The sequence below is a fragment of the Pithys albifrons genome, chromosome 5 (genome assembly GCF_047495875.1).
Source record: "Pithys albifrons albifrons isolate INPA30051 chromosome 5, PitAlb_v1, whole genome shotgun sequence".
In the NCBI taxonomy this organism is placed as follows: domain Eukaryota; kingdom Metazoa; phylum Chordata; class Aves; order Passeriformes; family Thamnophilidae; genus Pithys; species Pithys albifrons.
This window is the reverse complement of record NC_092462.1, coordinates 60174125-60194727: the sequence shown is the minus strand read 5'-3', so window position 1 is coordinate 60194727 and position 20603 is coordinate 60174125. Positions and strand designations below refer to the sequence as shown.

The window sequence follows — 20603 nt, the reverse complement described above, 5'->3', positions numbered from 1 at the left end:
AAAAAGTATATGTATGTGCTTGGGGGAGACATTTCCCTAGACTGGCTTCGATATACGCACAGCCCTTCTGGAAAACCCCAGAAGTTCTTCAGCTCTTTTGCTAATGTCAATATTAAAAGTACAGTTACAGGCAAGAGCAAAACATCCCTCCCCTGCACAAAAGGCAGGATTGTGTAGATTGAGCATCCCTGTATCGGTAGTTCTCCCTGTTTGCCACTCGCAGGGTGCACCGTGCAGGGCTTCCCAGCTGCTCCGGACCATGGCCGTGCGCCTCTGCCTCCAGGCTCTGCCGAGGGATTCCCAGGACACCTTGCAGGGCTTCCCAGCTGCCGCGGACCATGCCCGTGTGCCTCTGCCTCCCGGCTCAGCTGAGGGATTCCCAGGACACCTTGCAGGGCTTCCCAGCTGCCCCGGACCATGGCCGTGTGCCTCTGCCTCCCGGCTCAGCCGAGGGATTCCCAGGACACCTTGCAGGGCTTCCCAGCTGCCCCGGACCATGGCCGTGTGCCTCTGCCTCCCGGCTCAGCCGAGGGATTCCCAAGCTGGGCGGTATTCAGAGCGGCTGCGCCTCTCCGGGGGCTCCGCTTGCTCCCGTGAACAGTGGGTATGATAGCGAAGGGAAGAAAGAGGGAGGATTTTTAAAATCCTCTCAGCCCCAGTTGAGGTACTCATCATAAAACTATCAGACAGGATTCAGCAGAGTGAAAATCCCTGTTCTGATAAGCCCCAGCGCTGGAAGGCGAGGGATGCAAAGTTCAGGACAGAGGTGTGTTGGCTGGATGCCTTGCCCTCCCTCACACTTGGCTTTTGCTGCTGTAACCCACCCCTGATGTTGCACAGCGTTATTGTTAAAAAAGAGCATCTCACCAAATCGAGCTGTAAGTGATTTGCACCGAACTACAGACTTTCCCTTTTCCTGGAAAAAGACTGCAATTCAGTGAAACACTATTTCCAGGAATTCCTGGTGTGCGATCCTGCCACACGGGCGTGTGTGTCTTGCATGCAAGGAACTGTAAATGCACTGTATAAGAGCACATTTGTTAACACAGTTTATTGGCACACTTATTGGCAAAGCATACATAAAATACGGTTGTATTACATAACACACTGACTCACTGTGTCTTTACATAATGAGTTGAACATATTAATATGTAAATGAAAAAATTAGTTTCTTTTATAAAGTTTCACATAAATACACCGGAATAAAAAAAACAAAAAACAAAAACCAAAAAAACAAAAACCAAAAAAAACCCAAAAACCAAAAAATGAGGGCTTTACAAAAATATTATACAAGAAATATACTATGAAAAGAAATAACAACAAAGCCAACTCAGATACAATAATAAAAACACAAAAGTTTTAGATTTATTAAGCTGCCCACAAAGTTAATGGATTACATGGCTTTAAAATATCTGGATCGACAGCAATTTTACAAAGCATAAACTCTCATAGGACTGGGTGTCTTTTTCCACATAAAAATATTTTTCATGTCTTCGATGAAAAAAAGACATTTCTTGTTTCAGTATTTTTATTAAATGATTGATAGAGTATCTACCGGCAACAGCTAAATGTAAATTTAAAATGCTGGATCCTTTAAGTGATTAACTGATGGAAGAAAAGTTAAAGAAAGAACAAAAGTTATTTTAAATTACTTTTCCATAAAAGCTGATCTTTTTCTGAAACAAGAAATTTCAGGTGCAAGTTGAAAAGCAGAAAATATATTACAATTGTAAAAAGTTTTACATAGTTACGTTAATGAGATCCTGAGCACTGATGACTTGTTAAAATATGGCCATTGTTTGATGAGGAAAAGAACAACCCCTTCCAATAAAATGCACTGTCAGAAATTTGCCATGAGATGCTGTATAATTTTCAATTATTTAATTTGAGGTCAGTGCCAGTATCATGTTGCATGAGAATGCTTCCAAGGTATGTATATGGAAGCTTATACAAGAGATTTCCCTAACAAAAAACCGTGGATAGCTTTAGTTTAGAAATAGATACTGTATCATTTCAAAGATGTTTCTTTTAAATTTTATTTTGAAGAATGCTGTGAAACAGTAATTAACAACCCACTGATATACATTGCAGTGGGCACGGTTGCAGGATAACCTATTGGGAAGCTTGTGGTGTGGGGTTTTCAGATTTAGTCTCCTGGTTAGCAGGAGGTTTGCTGTTCCATGGGCTGTTATTTCCCAGTGCAGGTGAATTGTTGAAATCTTCTTCATCATCCATGCCATTTGCTGCATCATACTGTGTATTCTCTAATCTAGTGATAAGCCTTTCGTCTTCATCCCCAAATTCGCCTCCCATCAGAGTTGGTTCTCCTACCACCATCACATCCTGTGAACAGCACCCAATATTTGTTATATGGAAACCTTGAGAGAGAAAAAATCAACTTCAAAAAATTATGTTAGAGAATTAGCATCTCTTAACTTTGTGACATTTGAACAATAGAGTTAAAAGTTCCTGCATAGTAGGAACCAGGAGACAGGCTTACACTTTACTTCTAATTAAAATGAAAAGCTCTAACATCTCTCTAACTCCATGCTCACGGCTCTGGATCTCAGAAACCCCAGAACTGAAAAGCAGGTAGACTGAAAAATGTGCCTGATTTAAGCAAGTAAAGAGGCTATGAAACTGCCTTTAAACTCCTCCTTGCAATATTTAGCCTTTATCCAGTAATTCTTTCCTGAGCCATTTTCTTTGGAAAGGCACCAAGGTGCATCTCAGTTGGAACTTGGCGATATGTGTATTTTAGAAATAGTTTAAAAGAAACTGCATTTCTTATCCTCAGCCTTCTCAAATGTGGAGCACAACACTCTAATAAAGATGGTAACTCGCTAATCCATAGCCAGCCAAGCCCTTTTACGCATCCAATATACTTGACATTCTGCTACTTAATTATGGTAATTAATTTAGGTAAAGTTTTCGATAAAAACAATGTTCACACTGATTTGACAATTTGCATAGCTAATTAAGTCATTAGCAAAAACCTGCTGATTGCCAACAAGCCCTGAATTTACCATCTGTTATTTCATGGTGCCTGTCACCTAACTCCATGTAGGCAACCCTGCCGCCAATCTGTGCAGTAAGAGGACCAATCTGTCCAGCTGGTACCGTAAAAGCAAGATGAAGAGTGCTAATTATAATTACACTGATGAAGCTAGTAGTCATCAGAAACTAAAGCATGCAAGAAAGACAGAATTCATCTAATCACTGCTTTAAGTACAAATTGTCCTTCCATGAAAACAAGTAAACCGCCTACTGTAGTTCAGCGCATCACAAATTTGCTGCAAAAAACCCAAGCAGCATGGGATAGAAAGGTGCAAACTTGAGATTGGAAAGCAAAGGTGCAAAGCCAGAGAGCTCTCTTGTTCTCTCTGTTAAATGGAGAATCAGGCTGCTGTGCTAACTGCTACAGGAATATGTGGGATGCATCTTTTCATGCAGCTCAGGTGTCAGGGCATCAGCTAGTGCTTGGTAAAAGTGCAGTTATTCCAGATGTCTACTTTCATTCCTGCTGATTTAACAAGCCCTTTCAAGAATCCTAGTGAACAACAGATTCATATTTTAAAGGATCTGTTCCTCCTTTTGAATGTAAAAGCAGTTGTAAAAAGCAAACAGAAGACACGTTTGTATTTAATAAGGTTGCTTTTTAATCAGATGTGTACTTCCTTCACCACAAAACAACACCAATTATTGCCTGTAAGTATTTATACTACTTTTTGATATCCCTCAGCAAAGGCTGGCATGCTAGAGAAGAATGTTTTTATCAAATTTTCAGCCTGTGCTACATAAAAAAATTTTGAGTATATGGAAACTGTTACATGATTTCTTCTTCACTTTGTCTATATTTTGTAACTCCATATATCCATAAAATATTTGGTTAAATAAAACTCACACACAGCTTTGAGACATAGAAGTTTTAAAGACAAAGGTGTTCATAAGCAAAAGTTTATTCTAATTTATTCCATCCTTCTAAACAACAGACAATATATAGTATGCACTGCTGAACCAGACCTGACCCCATTGTATTGCGAGAGCATTAATGACAAGAGAGACCTGGCAGAGGACAGCAGGTTGGCTTTGAGGTGTGCAGTGTGATATGGCAAGCAAAAAGGATCACAGTGGCTGAAACACAGAATCACAGACCGAGGTGGCAACAGTTCCTTTTACTTCAATGTTCTTGAGTATGGGCCTCAAGTTCTCCCTGTTGCCACACCAGCAAGAGGTCAGCGACTTGAAGGAGACTGAGAGAAGCACATCAAAAATCACTATGGGGCTAGAACAGCTGGCTGGGGAGGCCACATGAAAGAACTGAACATGTATTACATCCACCAAATGATCGGAAGGGGTAAATACGCTTAACAACTGCAATTGCTGAAAGGAAGACGATCACTTTAGACCCATCTGAGAAGAGGTAAACTAGGGTACTAAGATGACATTAAGTGAACAAAAATGTAATCCCCACTGCTGAGACAAAATTCCTGTTACTGACAATGGCAGACTGAGGATTAACAACCCCACTGGAACAGTGCTAACTTTGCTGCTCAGGTCACCTAACGCTGGGCTGGGAAAAATCTCAATCTGTGGTAGGAAACATTTGCGCATCAGTGGGGAGCTGTTCAATCCCCTTGTAAGTATTTCCATCTCTAATTTCTCATATTCTTTGCAAATATTATTCCTTTAGGATAATGACACCCACTGAGAGGACAGTTTGCACTGGTATTTCCCTCCATGCTATTGAGTCTCTTTCTGAGACTTAAACTGCAATTATATTGAGGTTAGTGGACTTTTCCCTCATTCTATTTAAACAACATTAGTTACAGGACATTAAAAAAAATTCTTGACAATCTTGCCACTTATGTCAGGCAAAAATAGTGTCTCAGGAAAGCGCACATGCTGTTTCCTCCCCAGAGAAGATTCTGCTCCTCAGATTGAAAGCTGAAGACCCCACCGACTGCACCCCGTTGAACCTCCACTCACTAGATCCCGTGCAATGACCACCAACCTCTGAGGAGGACTGGAAGTGACTCCTTTTAGAGCCCCTCAATGCTTCTCCTTAAATTGGCCAGTGGGGGTCACTGCTGTTGAATGACACAAGGCTCCATCCCTCCCAGGGTTGAGGCTGCAGCTCTGGAGTGCTCCTAGCTCCTGCTCATGGAGTGAGAAGCAGAATCCAAGAATTAAACCCTAGTCTCTTGAACGGCAGCACACACTGCTATGGCCTAGTTATGGTAGCACATATTTGACTAGGTTAGTTTAAAAAAGATTTAGACTGTAGTCACTCAATCTTATTAATTTACTCTGTGATTAGAAACAACATTTTTGGTCAAGGAATGTCTCACGATAGTAAAATATGGTTGCAGTGAAGTACTATAAATAAAGCAGTGGTTGTTTTACATTATGTGATAGAAATGTATTATTTTATAATATAACCACAAAAGCAGCTTGCATGTATATCATACCTTTCATCCTGAAATAACCCTAGTTGCCATCCAAACTTTAATTGGTGCATAAAAGCTATACACAGAGATCACTTTGTACATAACTCAGATAAAAACTTCTATTTAACAGACCGGTCACTTCTTAGGCTTCATCTTTTTTTATACCAAGACTCAAAATTTAGCTCTGCTCTGCCCCGTTGTGTAACTAAACGTTTTAACTTGGGATCATTCTATACCTAAACAATGTCTTAGTATAAGTCTGGAGGTAAAAATGTCTCATGAGCCATATTAAATTCCCCATCCCTATGCCTGCCATCTGTGCTATTGTTAATACACAGCCCTGCTAGGTGTGTTACAGTGATTAGATCCTGGCTCACGTGTCACAGTCCTCAGAAATAGAAGAACATTGCTTCACAAGCCTAAGATAATTAAAAATGCCTAACACTATCAAATATATTGTTCAAGCATGTCTCATACTCCAAGGACTGAATGTTGCACTAGTTTTAGCAGCTAACGTACCTCTAAGTGCTAAGTCAAAAGAAGAAGGGTACGTCTTCCTGCTTTCCTTCTTAGGGAATTATGTTAGTGCTGATTATTTCAATAATCACTTCTTAGCTCCTTACCACAAAAATTACTAATGACTGAGAGTTGCACTGCTGCCCACACCCATCATGGTCACTGTTTCCACTACAAAAGCATCAAACTGACATTGGTTTTGAAATGATCTATAGAAACAGAACTGACATTTTAATTAGGTTTCAGAGTAAACACTTTCTAGAGGAAAATCCTTCACATTTCATCATAATCTTCCCTGTTAACTTGACATTCTGGTCTTGTTTGGAATATTTTTCCTTAAGCGCAAAAACTGAAAACCAATTTATTCTCTCTCATCTCCATACGACAAAATCTTAGATTCTGCACAGTTCTGAGACATGGGATAATTTCTGCCCCTAATCTCTGGCCTTGGAACTGTAGCTGTGGCTCTACAACATCCATTACAAACCACCTAAACCTACCCTCTGTTTCTGAAACACATAAGAGATTGAATTGCTCCCTTCCACATTGGCAGGTTTATTTATGGATTTGGTTTCTGAGGAGCTTACAGAGAACTACAAAGAGAAAGAGAGATTATTGAGGTATGTAACTTGCTTAAAGAGTGCAAGATGGTTCTAATAAAGTCTCTGGATGTAACAAAGAATGTTTAATTTACTTAGTGGCATGTAGAGATGCTTTATTCTTTTCAACACAAATGGTATTGAACTGGATTCATGTTACAGTATTACACTCAACAGGATCTTCATTAGTAAATGAAAGCAAAATCCACCTATTAATTTCTGTGATGATGACTGGGAGCAGCCTGGAGCAATGGTTCTTAAAGTTTGTGAGAGTTGTTCATTGCTGTCAAATATGAAAACCGATCAATGTGCCCTTTTTTCTTAAACTTAACAGAAAGTGATATTAAAGTGATAATGGCTGTATGGACCCCTTCTGATTATCTTGCATACACCTGTAATCAACAGATCACAGTGAACAACTCACTATTCTACAGTACGAGGGCCTGGGCTTACAAGAAAGTTTTATTTGAAACAGAAGAATATGAAAAATGCTGGGGAATATGATTTCAGCCAGTAAATAGGCTTGAAAACTGAGCAAAGACTTAGAAAAGACTTCAGCTAACTTCAAATATCAGAGGAAATTATTAGTGCTGTGTAAGTGATAAGGCAATGACACACACAAATTAGATAACTAATTTCTTTGAATCATAGGAAGACTGACATTAGAAAGGCAAGTTTTCTATGAACCTTGCAGAAGAAGTCTTGCTCATCTTTGCTCTTTATTTAGAGGAAAGAGGAAACTGGTAACTCCAGTTTCTGCCCAATAGGCTAATGTTTCTTCCAAAGATTAGGTGTGATTGAGAACATGAACAAATCCAAGAACAGTTTAAATCACTGGTATCTGCTGAGACTAAGACAGCTGAGTGGACTACAGCTTCTCAGTCCCTGTTCTGTTGGGTTTTTTATGCACTAAAACCAGCCAAGGCATTTGTGGGAAGCACTGGTAGTACTGAGCCCGCACCGATGAGAGCCTGAGAGAAGAAAACTTCCTGTGAGAAAAATGTTTCTGTGTTTGTGCTTTTGGAGGGACTTTAGCAGCACTTTGTTCTACTTCCAGCACACTGCAGTGAGTTGCCTCAGCACCTACAGAATTTGAGTCAAAAGCATCACTGGACAAGCAATGGGCCAACCTAGCATGAGTTGTGTGGTGCAGTGATGTAGCACACTGACTAACTACATTTGTTTTAAGAATGCAGGATATATGTAGGACACATGAAATATGTAGAATAGGTATTAAACAAGGGACTTGCACCAGAAGAGTCATGTTGGCAAGAAGGTCTGTAATCAGTAGGCTGAGAACTAACAGAATCACAGAAATCAATGTTTTTCCCACCATCATAAGGGAAAATGGCTGCAATAGAGTGCAAGTGACTGTCAAAAGGGCAAAACTTTGCACTTCATCTATCATAGTTGAGAAAGTATAAACGATAGTTAGAGACAAGAGGATGGACTAAGACTGAACCTTTTCAAGTTACTGATGAGAGGGAAGATGCATAGCCACCCACTGGCAGAGACCCTTAAGATGCTTTTAAAGACCATGGTATTAGAGATTTATCAGAATGTGTCAGCGCTGTAAAAGTGCTAATAAATTTAAAGCCAAAGAGCACAAATGATACTGATTGATTAGGCTTCAACAACTGAGCTTCAGGATGCAGTGCCAACCTGACCCGTGCATGGAAATACAACCACATCGTTTCACTTTCTGGGCTTGGCTCTGTGTTGGCAGCACTGTCCTAGCCTGAGGAACTGATCAGAAAATAATGCAGGTAGACAAAATGGCACATCCTACTAGAAGAATGTCTATGTGACAAGTCCATTCCATGTCATTTACCAAGATTTACTCAGCCCAATATATTTATCTGAAGAGCTGAAAGGGGCTGTGAGGAAAATGACAAAACTCTGTGAAGCTTTGTCACAGCTCCTGGAATTTCAGCTGTTTTCTGGACACTATCTTAAACAAGCTATTTGCCTCTCCAGGCATGAAGACCTCATAAGAGAAAATGAAGTTAATATTGTGAGTGAGAAGAGTGGATGAGGTGTATGGGAAGTTCACACATTTGCCAGTGTACACAGCATTACTATAGGAGCAAAAATGTATAATTACTAATGTCCTAAACCAAGAAACATTACATAGAATAGAGGCTAAGAAAACATTGTCTAACCGGGATTGTTTTCCTATCAGAAAGAAAGCAACAAAAATGCGTAAAAGTGACAGGAAATTAGGAATTCAATGTCCTTATGGTGGAGAGACTGACTTTGCTGACTCAGAAGAAATCATTGGAGAAAAAGAGAAAGCTGGACTGCAGGACTTCATATTAATCCAGGTTTGATGTGAATATGAGCTCATTGTCAGGGTTCTCCAGAGAGGACGATGAGAAAAATTAAACCAAAAATAGGTCTGTTTATGTGAGTTGTCTGGATAGAAGAGGTAGTGATTCCATTCCTCTAGTAAGGAGGGAAGAAATGCTTTTCACTCAGAAAATTAATTACTTCAGTAGAATTTTTTTTATACTGACCAGTAAAGTCCCATTCACAAAAAACTGTATGGTCAAAGGAAGCTTTTAATGAGTTGAAAAATGCCAAAATGTGTTCAAGGATCTGTCTTCTATTGCATATAAGGGAAACCAAGCATTAAGTACTAAATGATATATTTTAAGGTACAGTTATGGGAAAGAAACAGAAAGCAAGTTACTGCTACCTGCAACTAACTTCAGAAGGCAGTGGTATGCCTGTAATAAAATCCACTTCAAAGAATACATAATTTTGAAGAAATGTGCTAACAGCTGTCTATTAAACTGAAAAGCATTGAATAGTTTTACACCAAAATATCCTACTGCTAAAATTATTTTAAGTTCTGTCTACTCTACAGGGTGGTCCAACCATCAGTTCCATCTGGTTTGCTATCTTTGCTGTGGGGAAGATGGAAAGAGCTGTTAGTATGTCAAATCAAACAGCTAAGCATTTTCCACTTTGCAGATGGAAAGGAGAAGTGTCCTAAAAATGGAACCTGATCCACCATATGAAAGAGCTTGGATCATTTTCCTACTCCGGTAGAGAAAGCAAGAATATTGAAAAACATTAACTACGCAACATCCTGAAAGTAAATGAAAGCTAAAAATCCATACCATGATAAACTTCACCAGTATGTCTCAGATGCTTAACTATCATGTCCACCAGGAAGAGCAGTCTTGACTACTTTGTCTGTCAGGCATATACTTTCAGTACCTGAAGTCAGCTTCAGGATCAATGGGAGTGAGAGGGAACCATCAGAGGACTCAATTACACTCAAATGTACAAATACACATGGCTACTGCTGAAGCCAACAAAAGGTGTCTCTTCAGGGAGGGGCAGCATGAAGGGTGGCCATGGGTCAGATTCTGATCTTACTGAACTGAACTCAGAGCAGGGAGTAGTTGAGATAAAGTGATTTTACTGTCTTGTAAACTTGAGAGACAGTAGGGAACTAATTGGTTGTTCAGGTTTGCACTTAATTACTGTTTTTTTCTTAAATATGTTTGAATATTGATCTTAGGGTTTTTATGGCAGACATTGTCAGTGAGTCAGATTGGTCTCTGTCACCAGGGGATCAGGTAACTGGATTCTGACTGTTTTGTGCTGCCAGAAAAACACAGAGATGCCTATATTAGGGAAAGAATCTGGCTCTGGGGATGAAAGTCATGTGAAAATTTTAATATGACAAGGAGGAAATATGAGTTTAATGGACTGAAGCCCAAAGCTTCTGTAAACTAGTGGATTGCTGAATCAGTTGCTAAACAAAAATCCTCATTTCATTTCACTGGTGTTAGTCTACTCCTCTTTTTTTATCTGGTTATTCAAGCTTCGTAGGAAGTGTCTGCCTTGTGCTAACAAAAGGCCTATATTCTTTGTCAGGTTTCAGAGGAGACCTACCCTTTTCCTATCTGCTGATCAGAAATTCAATAAAAATCCCTGCATGTTATTCCCAGTATACAACTTTATGTTTCCTATAATATGAAATTAATTGCCCAAGCTTTAAAATGCATACGCTATCTCCTTATTGACTAAGGCACACTTTGTCACAATTTCGGGTCTGATTACCCCTATATTGTGACTAGGGCAGTAAATGTGACATTATTAGTGCTGGTATGGTTGCTACTCTGGAAATGACTTGGTGCCTCCCTATAAAATTAGGATGTCAACAGTTACAGTTAGCAGGGTGGATAAGTTGAGACATTTTCCAGGGGATCTACCCTCTGCAAGTGGAGTAGTTGGAAAAGGAGATAACCCCTGCAGGTAAGTTAATTCATAACCTGTTCCCGTTCAGCACCTGTTCCTGAACTTGGCACCAATTAGAGTTAAGGTATTAACGCAGGGAGACCAGCAGCTTCCTCAGGTACAGCTGTCCTGCACCACAGGGATGCATCCTCACTTAGCACCTGGCAAATGGAAGTCTGCAAGGCTCATGCTATGTCTAAAACCACGAGTTCTAATCTGAGTCCCACCACTAGTGGAAGGATTCCCATTGACAAGAAGGGGAACTGGCCCAGGCCTTTAAAAAATCACATCTGATCCTCAGGACACCTGTGTTTGTGGGTCCTTTGTTAAAGCTGCACTGCAGAACAGTTTCTTCACATCTCTCCTCTAATTCCTCAGCTTCCACAGCACACTGTGCAAGATTGCCTTTTGCTTGTGATAGTTTTGACTCAAGAATGCACCTTTTTTACAAAGGAAAGAATTAAAGCATGGTAAGCGATTCAGGCCTAAAAGGAAAGCGAGACTTACAGGTACCTGACTTGATAGACTCAGGTTTGCAGCAGCTGACTTTTTCTTGCTGTTGGTACTATTTGCATTGTTCCCAGCACTACTGTTGGAAGTGCTGCTGGTAGAGTTTTTCCTTTTTCTCCGTTTGGTTGTCGGTTGTCTTGTGGGTTCTGCTGCAATAAAATGATAAGAAGGAAAGCAAATGGCAGATACTGTAAAGCATGAACTAAAATGATCCATAAGCAGAAGTGTTGAAATATTTTTTCATAAAGTTTTAAATTTCTAAGTTTAATGGTAGTAATAGTAGTGGTAGTAGATTTAACATACAAACCATAGAATGATATTTGGACCCACACCAATGCCATCTGCTTTCAATTTTGTATAATGGTTACCAGAGCTTATTGTCCCAGCATTATCTATAAAGATATTTGAAAGCATTTTACCAGTGAGAGTATCATGCTAAGTATCATGATGCTCAAAGGGACTGTGTAACTTGCTGAAGTTACAACAGTGCTAAACAAAAATCCAGGTCTCATTCTGATGTAGGGTACAGCCTCACCTGACCCAGCCAAAGACAAAGGCTCAAGGAAGCTTTCTACCCTGCTGCTGCCATCGATGCAGCACACAAGCAGCTACTGTTTGAGTTCCTTGAGCCTCAGATTGTGGCCTTCACCTTTAAAACTGCCTCTCCCAGAGAGTGCTGCTGAATGCCATTTCCCTGCAAGCCTTCAAAACTCAGACCAAATCAGGACAATTACACAGCTTTGCTTAAACTGGCAAAGAACAGAGGGGCAATTGTACTTCTCAAAATTTGACCTGGGCACCCATGCGAATAGTCTTAGATATACAAACCTTTATAATCTGAAAATAGAGAGAATTATTATTTCGAGGTGTAAGAGGAAAGAGATTAGGTTCAGGTCTGTAAATAACTTTATATTAGTCTAAAAGACAATTAATTATGAATTGTAGCTGTAATTTCAGAGTCACAGCAGGAAGCTGGATTACATAAACGATGAATTCTAATGGAGCCAGTAGGCATTTTGCATTCCATCCACACATTTTTTCTACTAAATTATATCCTAGTCATAGTGAAACTATCTGAATGTGCATATCTATAAATCAGTTGTGTCAGACAAATCATAAATCATCAGAATAATTTTCAGGCTTGCTTTTGGAGCAGTGCTAATTACTTTCCTTTAGAAGTATATTTTCCTATTGTTTCTCCATTAATTTTATTATGAAATAAGTGGAATACTGGAAATGAAACATACCTGGTGGGGCCACCATTCTTTGCCATTTTTGAAATAAGCAAGTCTTCAAGCAGTCTCGAGGACTTAGATTGTAAGTTTTATGTCTTGACATCAGTTCCTGCATTGGCTCCAGTATTACACACAACTGGAAGAAAAAATCAGAATAGAACAGTTTCATCCAAGCAAAGCCCTTATTCATCAGTATTTTCATAACTGGAAATTATACTTTGGGGGTTTGGTTTGGTTTTGGTGTTTGTTTGGGGTTGTTTGTTTTTTGTTTGTTTGGGTTTTTTACTGTTGCTAACAGAATATGCATTGCACAGTTCAGTTTAATCTGCACTGGTATTTGCTAGGATCAAAACTTTGAATCTGGAAAACTTTTGCTCACTGTTTGCTCTCTTAGGTATTTTTTTGGATATATCAGATAAACTTCAACTCTGGTCTATCAGGCTACGGAGATTTCAGAAGACTAGTAGATGTTCATGTTTGATTGATAAACTGCAAAGATTAATTAATAAATAATAAAATGCCCGCAGTGGGTTATCATTCTCATACAGCAAAATGTACACACAGTGTTCTTCTGACTTGCTGCACTCCACAAAGACGAGTTCTCATAAATGATCTTTTGTCTTGCTATTGCATGAAAATAATTCAGATAATTTGGGTTTTTTTCTTGTGTTATGAGGACTATACTGTTCCTATCATATGAATGGCATATCCAAGAAAAGTGAAAAGCATTTTATTTTCCTTGTCTGCTTGAATGGTGAATATATAAGGTGAAGATTTGTGAAAACATGGGATTTCAAGCAACACCTTTCTTCCTAAAATAGAGTCATATGTTTTCTATCTGTTCCCTTAATAATTAAATTGCTGTTCACCGCTTTTTACTCCTGTTAGCACAGCAGATCCAGCTTAAGGAACACTGAGCTAGTTTCTATTCTTTCCTGTTTATCACCACAGAATCGTTTCCAGTCATTTAAATCTGACACAAAGCCATAGAAGACTACAGAATTGCACATATGTAATTGAGGGGTTACTCTTGCTTGCAGGATCCCTGGTTTTCAGTCATCCTACATAAGAAAAAAACCAGGTTGACTTGTAGGTTCCACCTGAAATTTGCAGGGCTGGCACATAGGAGGAAAAGGTTCCTTACTAACTGAGCACATATGATAAGGAAGTAGCTGGCACAGAATAAAAATGGACTCTGCATGCCATTTTTAGTCACTTTTCAAAGCAGAATTGCATTTAGAAGCAGGGACAGGGGTTTTTTTACCAACAGTAAAAGTAAGGCAACAAGTTGATCAAGGTATTATGAGTTAGAATGGCAACTGCAGAAAGGGATAACTTAAGCCATGTCTTGAGTTATTTACTTAATTTTAGCAAGTTTTGCTGAAGGAGCATCTAGGATTTAGTTCTGCAGGAGCTGTTTTCCCTTCATGGTTTTACAAATATGTAAGACAGGAGGCAAATTCTTCTCTCTGGGCTGCAAAACCCATCAATGCTTGCTCCATTCTCCCCATGTGCACCCCACTCTCATCCATATAAATGGAAATGCAAAGTATGCAGGGAAAATAGCTGAAAGGGAGCTGCCATGAGGACTAAGAGACTAATTCAGCATTTAAATATTACTGTGTATTGGCACTGCCGTTTGATGAGCCCTTCATTAACAGCAGTTAAAGGAGAGATAACATAAAGCAGCAGGGAGAATGAAGAGCTTCAGTATGAGAAATTATTTTTTTCCAATTGCAGAAATTGAATCTGCAGTTGCCTCATTGACTTTTTTCTTACATAGAGTTCTTTACATATTTTTGTAGATAAATATCTACAAGATAATCTAATAGACAGAAAGCTGCTATCAAATCTCTGCTATCACTTTAGTCTCAGATTTTCCTCTAGTTCAATATTTTAACAAAAATTAAAAGCACCAGGTCCTAAAATATGTTCAGGATCCAGTTCATGCTGTGAAAGAAGCGCTGTATTTTGAGTTCTTCTTCAATTTATTCTGAAACCTGCAGGCACTTGCTCAGGTTTCATGTGTGGTTGTGTGTGTATTTGAGAGAGAAAGAGAGAGATATTCATGATTAGCGTGGACACCATTGTTTTGGTCTCAAAAATCTGGGTTTCTGGCACAGCTGCCTAAATTTTCTCATTATAAGCAGATAGTAACAAGCATGAAAAAGATAGCTGTGATAATTCTGAACAAACTAGTTACCCCGGGCAAAGGACTAGATTCACATTGCTCTTCTGCTGCTGGGACTAAAAATATGTAAATATACATGTAGGGTCTTCCAAGATTTCCTTAGGGGCACTTTACAGATGACACACTTACTCCTCCCTATATGTTTATTGTTGGCAACAAAGAGAATGTTTCTTTATCATCTTGGCAAAGACATTTTCTATTGTGCTGTAGCGGTAATGTGCACTGAGGACTATGCTGTCCCTGCTGCTTGTAGATATCTTGACCGCTAATCCTGTCTATAATCTCTTTCACTTCACACACAAGATTAAAATGGGTTATAGACCCAAAATGTAGAAATGCCTGACTGACCTCACATGTGTAGAGTCAAAATACAAGCACTGAGTGCCCTACACTAGGATTTGGGACAGTCTCATCTTCTGGATACTTGGGAATTGCATGGACTCATGTTAATTCCTCTTCTCATCTGGGGGTATTCACAACTGTTTTCTCCCTCTGAAGTCTGCAAGTTTTAAGGTCAGCTTTGAATGCTTGAGTAATAGGAGGGCATTGCACTCTGTAGTTTTAAATGCATCTAGCTCATGTGAATTTGTCACGAGTGTAAAATGGTCTGGATTAAAAATGATTAATATTAAATCTCACAGTCTTTTTCAGTTATCTTTGAGACCTACTTGAAATCTAAAGTGAATCAGAACCAAATCCTTGTAAGAGGAAAAGATAGTGCCCCAATTATCTTAAGTCTGAAGAACTTGCTAGTGACAATCAGTGGCTTGGGTTTTACAAAAAAGCAAGGTTAAAAATGTGGTGCACTTAAGAGCTTGGCTGACTAAAACCACCTGCCATGTTCAACCATTAGTGAGCAGGGTAAATGGCAGGCTGGGCTGACTGCACCATTTTACAGAGTGACTTCTTAAAACAAAGCTAACAAAATGTTTTAAACTCCTACATTCACTGGCATATAGAAGAAGCCAGATGTTTAGGCTGCCTATTCCCCACTGATCACCTCCTCTCACTCTGTGAGATTTCTTCTTTAACACTCTTTCCAGCACTGGATAATACCAAAACATGCAAGTCTTTACTGTATTAGTAATATTTGGAACACCAACAAAACCAATCACTTCTACAAGGAATTTCCTCACAGCTTGAAATCAGTCACCCAGGAAAATACCCTGAAGACTTCCAGAATTTAGAGCAGTGATGATGTATGATTACAGGAGTAATTTCTACATTCCTAGGAATGCATAATATTTAATGGCAATGCTTGACAAGAAAAAATTAGATATTTCCAAGCTCCACATTCAGGCAGCACTAAAGGTAGGACTCATTTGCTCACACCAGTGCCAGCTGAAATTCCCAAGGTGATGTGGAATCTGATGCACCAGATCGCTCTTGCTGTCCCAGAAGGCCTCTATATTTCAGGCACTAGAATGTGTCTTAATCATGTGGGCAAGTGAACAAAGCCCAAAGTTCAAAGAAAAATTATATTTCTTTTAGCTTTAAAACATACTTGGAACAATGTGTATCGCAATAGATTATATATTTCCCCTCTGCAGTACGAAAACTTACTGAAAGAACTCTACATGATGCTTAGTATTCCAATATTATTAGAATTGGTTTCCAGCCATCTTTTCTTATTTGAACTCATTGCTGTGATGTCTGACCATTACTGCAGAACTGCTGCTGTTTCACTGCCATAGCTGCGAGTTGGACTCAGCACTAGAGGTGAACGCAGCACTTCACAGTGAGGGAAGTCTTTGGCATGAGAACCCTATATTTGTGAGTACCCAGAACACACAGGGATGCATGCACACATTTTATTACTCTGTAGAGTGACAGTGATTTTCCTAGAGTTCTATATGGATCTTATGGACAATTCATCAATTATGGGGTTTGGATCCAACTTGAAATAATGGTAGTGTTATACCCTTGAGGCTCAGGGAGGTGAAAGTATAGAACATTATTATGCACATGGAGTTTTGGGGTTTTTGTGTTAGTAAAACACGTCTGTAAGGATTTGATTTTTTTTTAAATGATGTTTTATTTTAGAGGAGAAGACTAGCATTTACAGGTTTCAAAAAACAGTGTGTTCTAAGAAGGGAGTTATACGAGGAGATACTGGAGGCACTGCAGACAGGAGTTAGAGGATTCTGAGAATATGGATCCACACACAGTTTCCTGTAATACTTCAGTTATCAGCAGAGCCCAAACCAGCCTTCATTGGTAAAGGGCCATATTCAGCTCTGAGATCAGTCTGGTCACACCAAGAATAGTTTTAGCCTTATGATTTTTGTTCTAATCCTGGGGTTTTATTCTCTTCCGAGAACAGCTACTCATTCTGGTAGCAGTGAAGATTAGCAGAAAGACTGATGTGAAAGCTCTCTTTTACTTTACTTTTGCATACCATAAGCTTATGTATTTTATTGCTAATTTAATTAGCAACTACCCTCTTCAGTGAAACATCTTGTCTCCACTAGATTTGCAGGAGGGAAGGTTAGGTGGTTGGTGAAGACGCTGCGGTTCTGCCGGCGCTGAGCTGCAGGTGGCAGAGCTGCCCCAGCTAACAGGCTTCCCTGCCTCCATGCCAGCAGCACAAAAGAACTGCAGCCCTTCAGTTTTTCAATGGTTTTTTTGCATTTTAAAGAGAAATCAGTGAGACTCGAGTCTTGAAATACTTAGGTGGTGAGACTGACATAATCACCCAGCCAGTTGCCTTAAATCAGGAAACATATCTGGTCAGTAAGGGCTGGTCAGCCAGTGAGTGTCACAGTCTAGCAAAAGAAGCAAGTTTCACGTATCTTCCCATGGTTATCCATTTTGTCTGTAAAAGCAAACGTTTCACTAACCACAATTTGAAAAATGGAATTAACTAAAATTTTCTTGTAGATGACGGTTACAGATGTTAATGTATAATGTAACATCAGTTTTCCTGAATGAGCCAGCAGGGAACCAGGCAGTGACTAGAGTGTTCCTTGAAGTTTTACTGAAATGTAGTTTTAACTCTTTGATGCTCGAGACCTCCTGGTTGAATGCCTGTATTAATCTCTTGAAAATTATAGACACTACTGCAAATTCGGAGCTCATGGAGATTTACAACCCTTCCTAAAATTGACAAAACCCCCATTTGAATGGGAGTATTAATCATTGCCTAATGTTCAGGTAGGATGTTGACAGTGAAGGTATACCTAGAATACAATGTGCAGCCTTGAAGGGGTTCAGTGCTTTCTTTTAGAGCTCATTTTTTATCCTTCACAAACATTCTGAGTTATTAACCAACAAATCTAAACACAACGACATTTGATTTCTATGCTGAAATACAGTCTTCCCTCTGCATACCCTGTATGTGCTCTAAAGAAAACAACTCCAGCTGATGGTGCTAGTGAAATTCTGGCCCCAGTGCATTTCCCTGGGAAAGGTCCCATTTCTTCAGTGGGGCAGGATCTCTTAAAAGAATTGAAATGTCTCTGCACGCTGTTTTAAATATATTCACAGATATATATTTCCAGAGGTCCATGATATGTTACTTATACATCTGTGATGAGGAGGGGGACACATTATGGATATTTTTCAGTCCCTATGAAAGAGCTACACCTGAGAGTCTGTCTTCCTGGAGTGGTTTCAAAGCCCTGTATGAGTGCTCTGCTCTCCCAGCAGTATGGCACTGAAACAGATACACATCGCTGCAGTCCTTAATAAAGTTCATTCTTTGGAGTTAGAAACAGAGAAAGCTTATAGCTGAGTTTAAATTTCTCTGCTTATACTTGTTTTTCAGAACTAATGTAAGTGTCATTCCTCTGCAGAACAGAGGGAGGAATGAAAATTTCCTAGGAACATATTGCTGCTTCTTTCACTGGCTGGCTTGCAATTCACTGCTCAAAATAGCTTGTTTTTTTAAGAATCATATGAGAATACAGAACATTTTCATCTTAAAAAACGTCTTTGTTTTCCATTAAAAACATGGAGATATAAAAGAGAAATGTTTGGGGGTTTTTCTGAACTGAAAGAAATGAGGTGGTTTTTTTACATACTTGTTTTTCTGGAGGGGATTGCTTTGCCTTTGTTCTAAGTTCTTGCCCAGTATGTCAAGTCAAATACTAGTCTCTTCCATCAGTACATTTCAGTGGATCAACTATATCCATGCTCCTTCTCTGTTTGAAAAGTCCAAAACAGGGGTTTTGAGATTCCCATCACTCAGCTTACTACTCTTGCTACCTGCTTTCCCTTTTTGAAGAGACACGGCACTCCTGCTGAGATGTGGACACTAATAAATGTTCATTGTACATCTCATGTAATGGTATACATGGAATAAATATATGTTCAATTTTGAAATTTTGCAGTAGTGTAGCAAGCAGCAAATTGAGTAGGTGCTTCAATTTAAATTAAAAACCAAGTTATTTTAAACTGAATATTCAAAATCCAGTCTGCATAGGATCATTTATTTTAGTGAAAGTGTAGATGATCTGTGGGACAGTCTGAAAAGGTAGCTCTTAGCCTCAATAGCTTAAGTTATTCCAGTACCACAAAGTAATCCTTGGGCTCTTCACTGTGATTACTGTTTTCTCCATATTTCCATTTCCTTCTGTGCCAAAAATTTTTAAATTAGGAGTGAAGTCCTTAGGTTTGTTACATAGGTAGGGAACAATATGAGCTTTTGGTATCTAGAAGGATGTAAGAAACTGCTTGGAAATATGGTGTAGGCACATTTTATTTTAATAGATAGTAATCAAAAGGTTTAAAACTGTTACTAAAAATACTTTCTTTAGACTTTGATTTAAAATCTCATTGATATGAATGGGATCAAACCTCTCAAAGAAATTGTTTTAGACTAGTTCAGGGCTCAGCAAGGCAGTGCTGCATCAGGTTGAACTTGGCTCATATTTCAAGTACATCTCCAAAACCATGTGGAGTGGATATTTTATGTTAAGTTTAAAAAATTCAGGACAAGTTTCTGTAGCACAATACCATATCAAGAGCAGATTCTGGGACTGGGATATACTTAATAGCCATCACTCTGCACTGGAGAAGGTTCCATGTTTTTTAATACATACCATGCTAAGTCAAGAAATAATTATATTTGCAATCACCTAAGAAACTAGGAATTAGAATCTCTACCTTAACATCTGCAGTATTAATGATCATTAACATCTACAGCTTATTATTATTTATACAATGCCAGAGATATACATGTATTTTACAAACTACTGAGCCCCTCGTTCTAAAGAGATTCCTAACCTCAACTGGATAAGAGGTAAAATACTAAGCCAGGAGTAATTTGGCAATGGAAAGGTATGCATGTAAAAATAACAATTTCATGTAGCTATCTACAAGTCCCTTGGGGACTACTGATATATATTTAAATGGTTCTTACATGTTGTCACTTGAAAATATGGCTGTTTTGCCTGCTGCACTTCAAACAAAATGTCATTAATTTCATTGATAATTTGGTTATTTAGGAAACAATTCTGCCACAAGGCTCCTGGCATTCACTATTCCTTTTGTGTGTGTTGCCAACTCTGCGAGACACAGGGGGATGACATGCAACTGCTGAAGCTCCATGCTAGATTCACTAGTAAATACTCAGCACTCAGTAATGTTTATTCATCCTGTGCTCTGCCCTGAATGCCAGTCTAGGACTCTCCAGTTTCTCACTAACACCCAGAGGTAGCAAATGATTTCTCAATAATGCAGCATTCAGCTGCTCAATTGCTCCCAAGCTACATAGCTCATCATGTTTTTACACTGCTTTGTATCTGCAGCCATTTCAATTCCCAGCAATAGTGATAATGGAAAGAAGCAACATTCATTTCAGGTAGGACTAAGCTTAAAAAACACAGTTTTCCAGGCAAATATTATG

The 20603-nt window shown here is 39.1% G+C and overlaps 1 protein-coding gene across 10 annotated transcripts in view; it reads right to left on the bottom strand.

Moving 5' to 3' along the window:
- LDB2 (LIM domain binding 2) overlaps positions 1–20603 on the bottom strand; it is a 249489-nt gene that overhangs the window by 30947 nt on the left and 197939 nt on the right. The window contains exons 6-9 of one of the 10 annotated variants that reach the window (XM_071556747.1): positions 12577–12700; positions 11327–11478; positions 5015–5157; positions 2255–2343 (exon numbers count right to left, since the gene is read on the bottom strand). In XM_071556747.1, coding sequence (XP_071412848.1) covers positions 5053–5157; positions 11327–11478; positions 12577–12700 — 381 coding nt within the window. In that variant the 3' untranslated portion in view covers positions 2255–2343; positions 5015–5052. Of the gene's footprint in view, positions 1–1026; positions 2379–5014; positions 5158–11326; positions 11479–12576; positions 12701–20603 lie in introns of those variants that run through there. The other 9 variants (XM_071556749.1, XM_071556748.1, XM_071556743.1 and 6 more) reach the window with 9 other exon arrangements.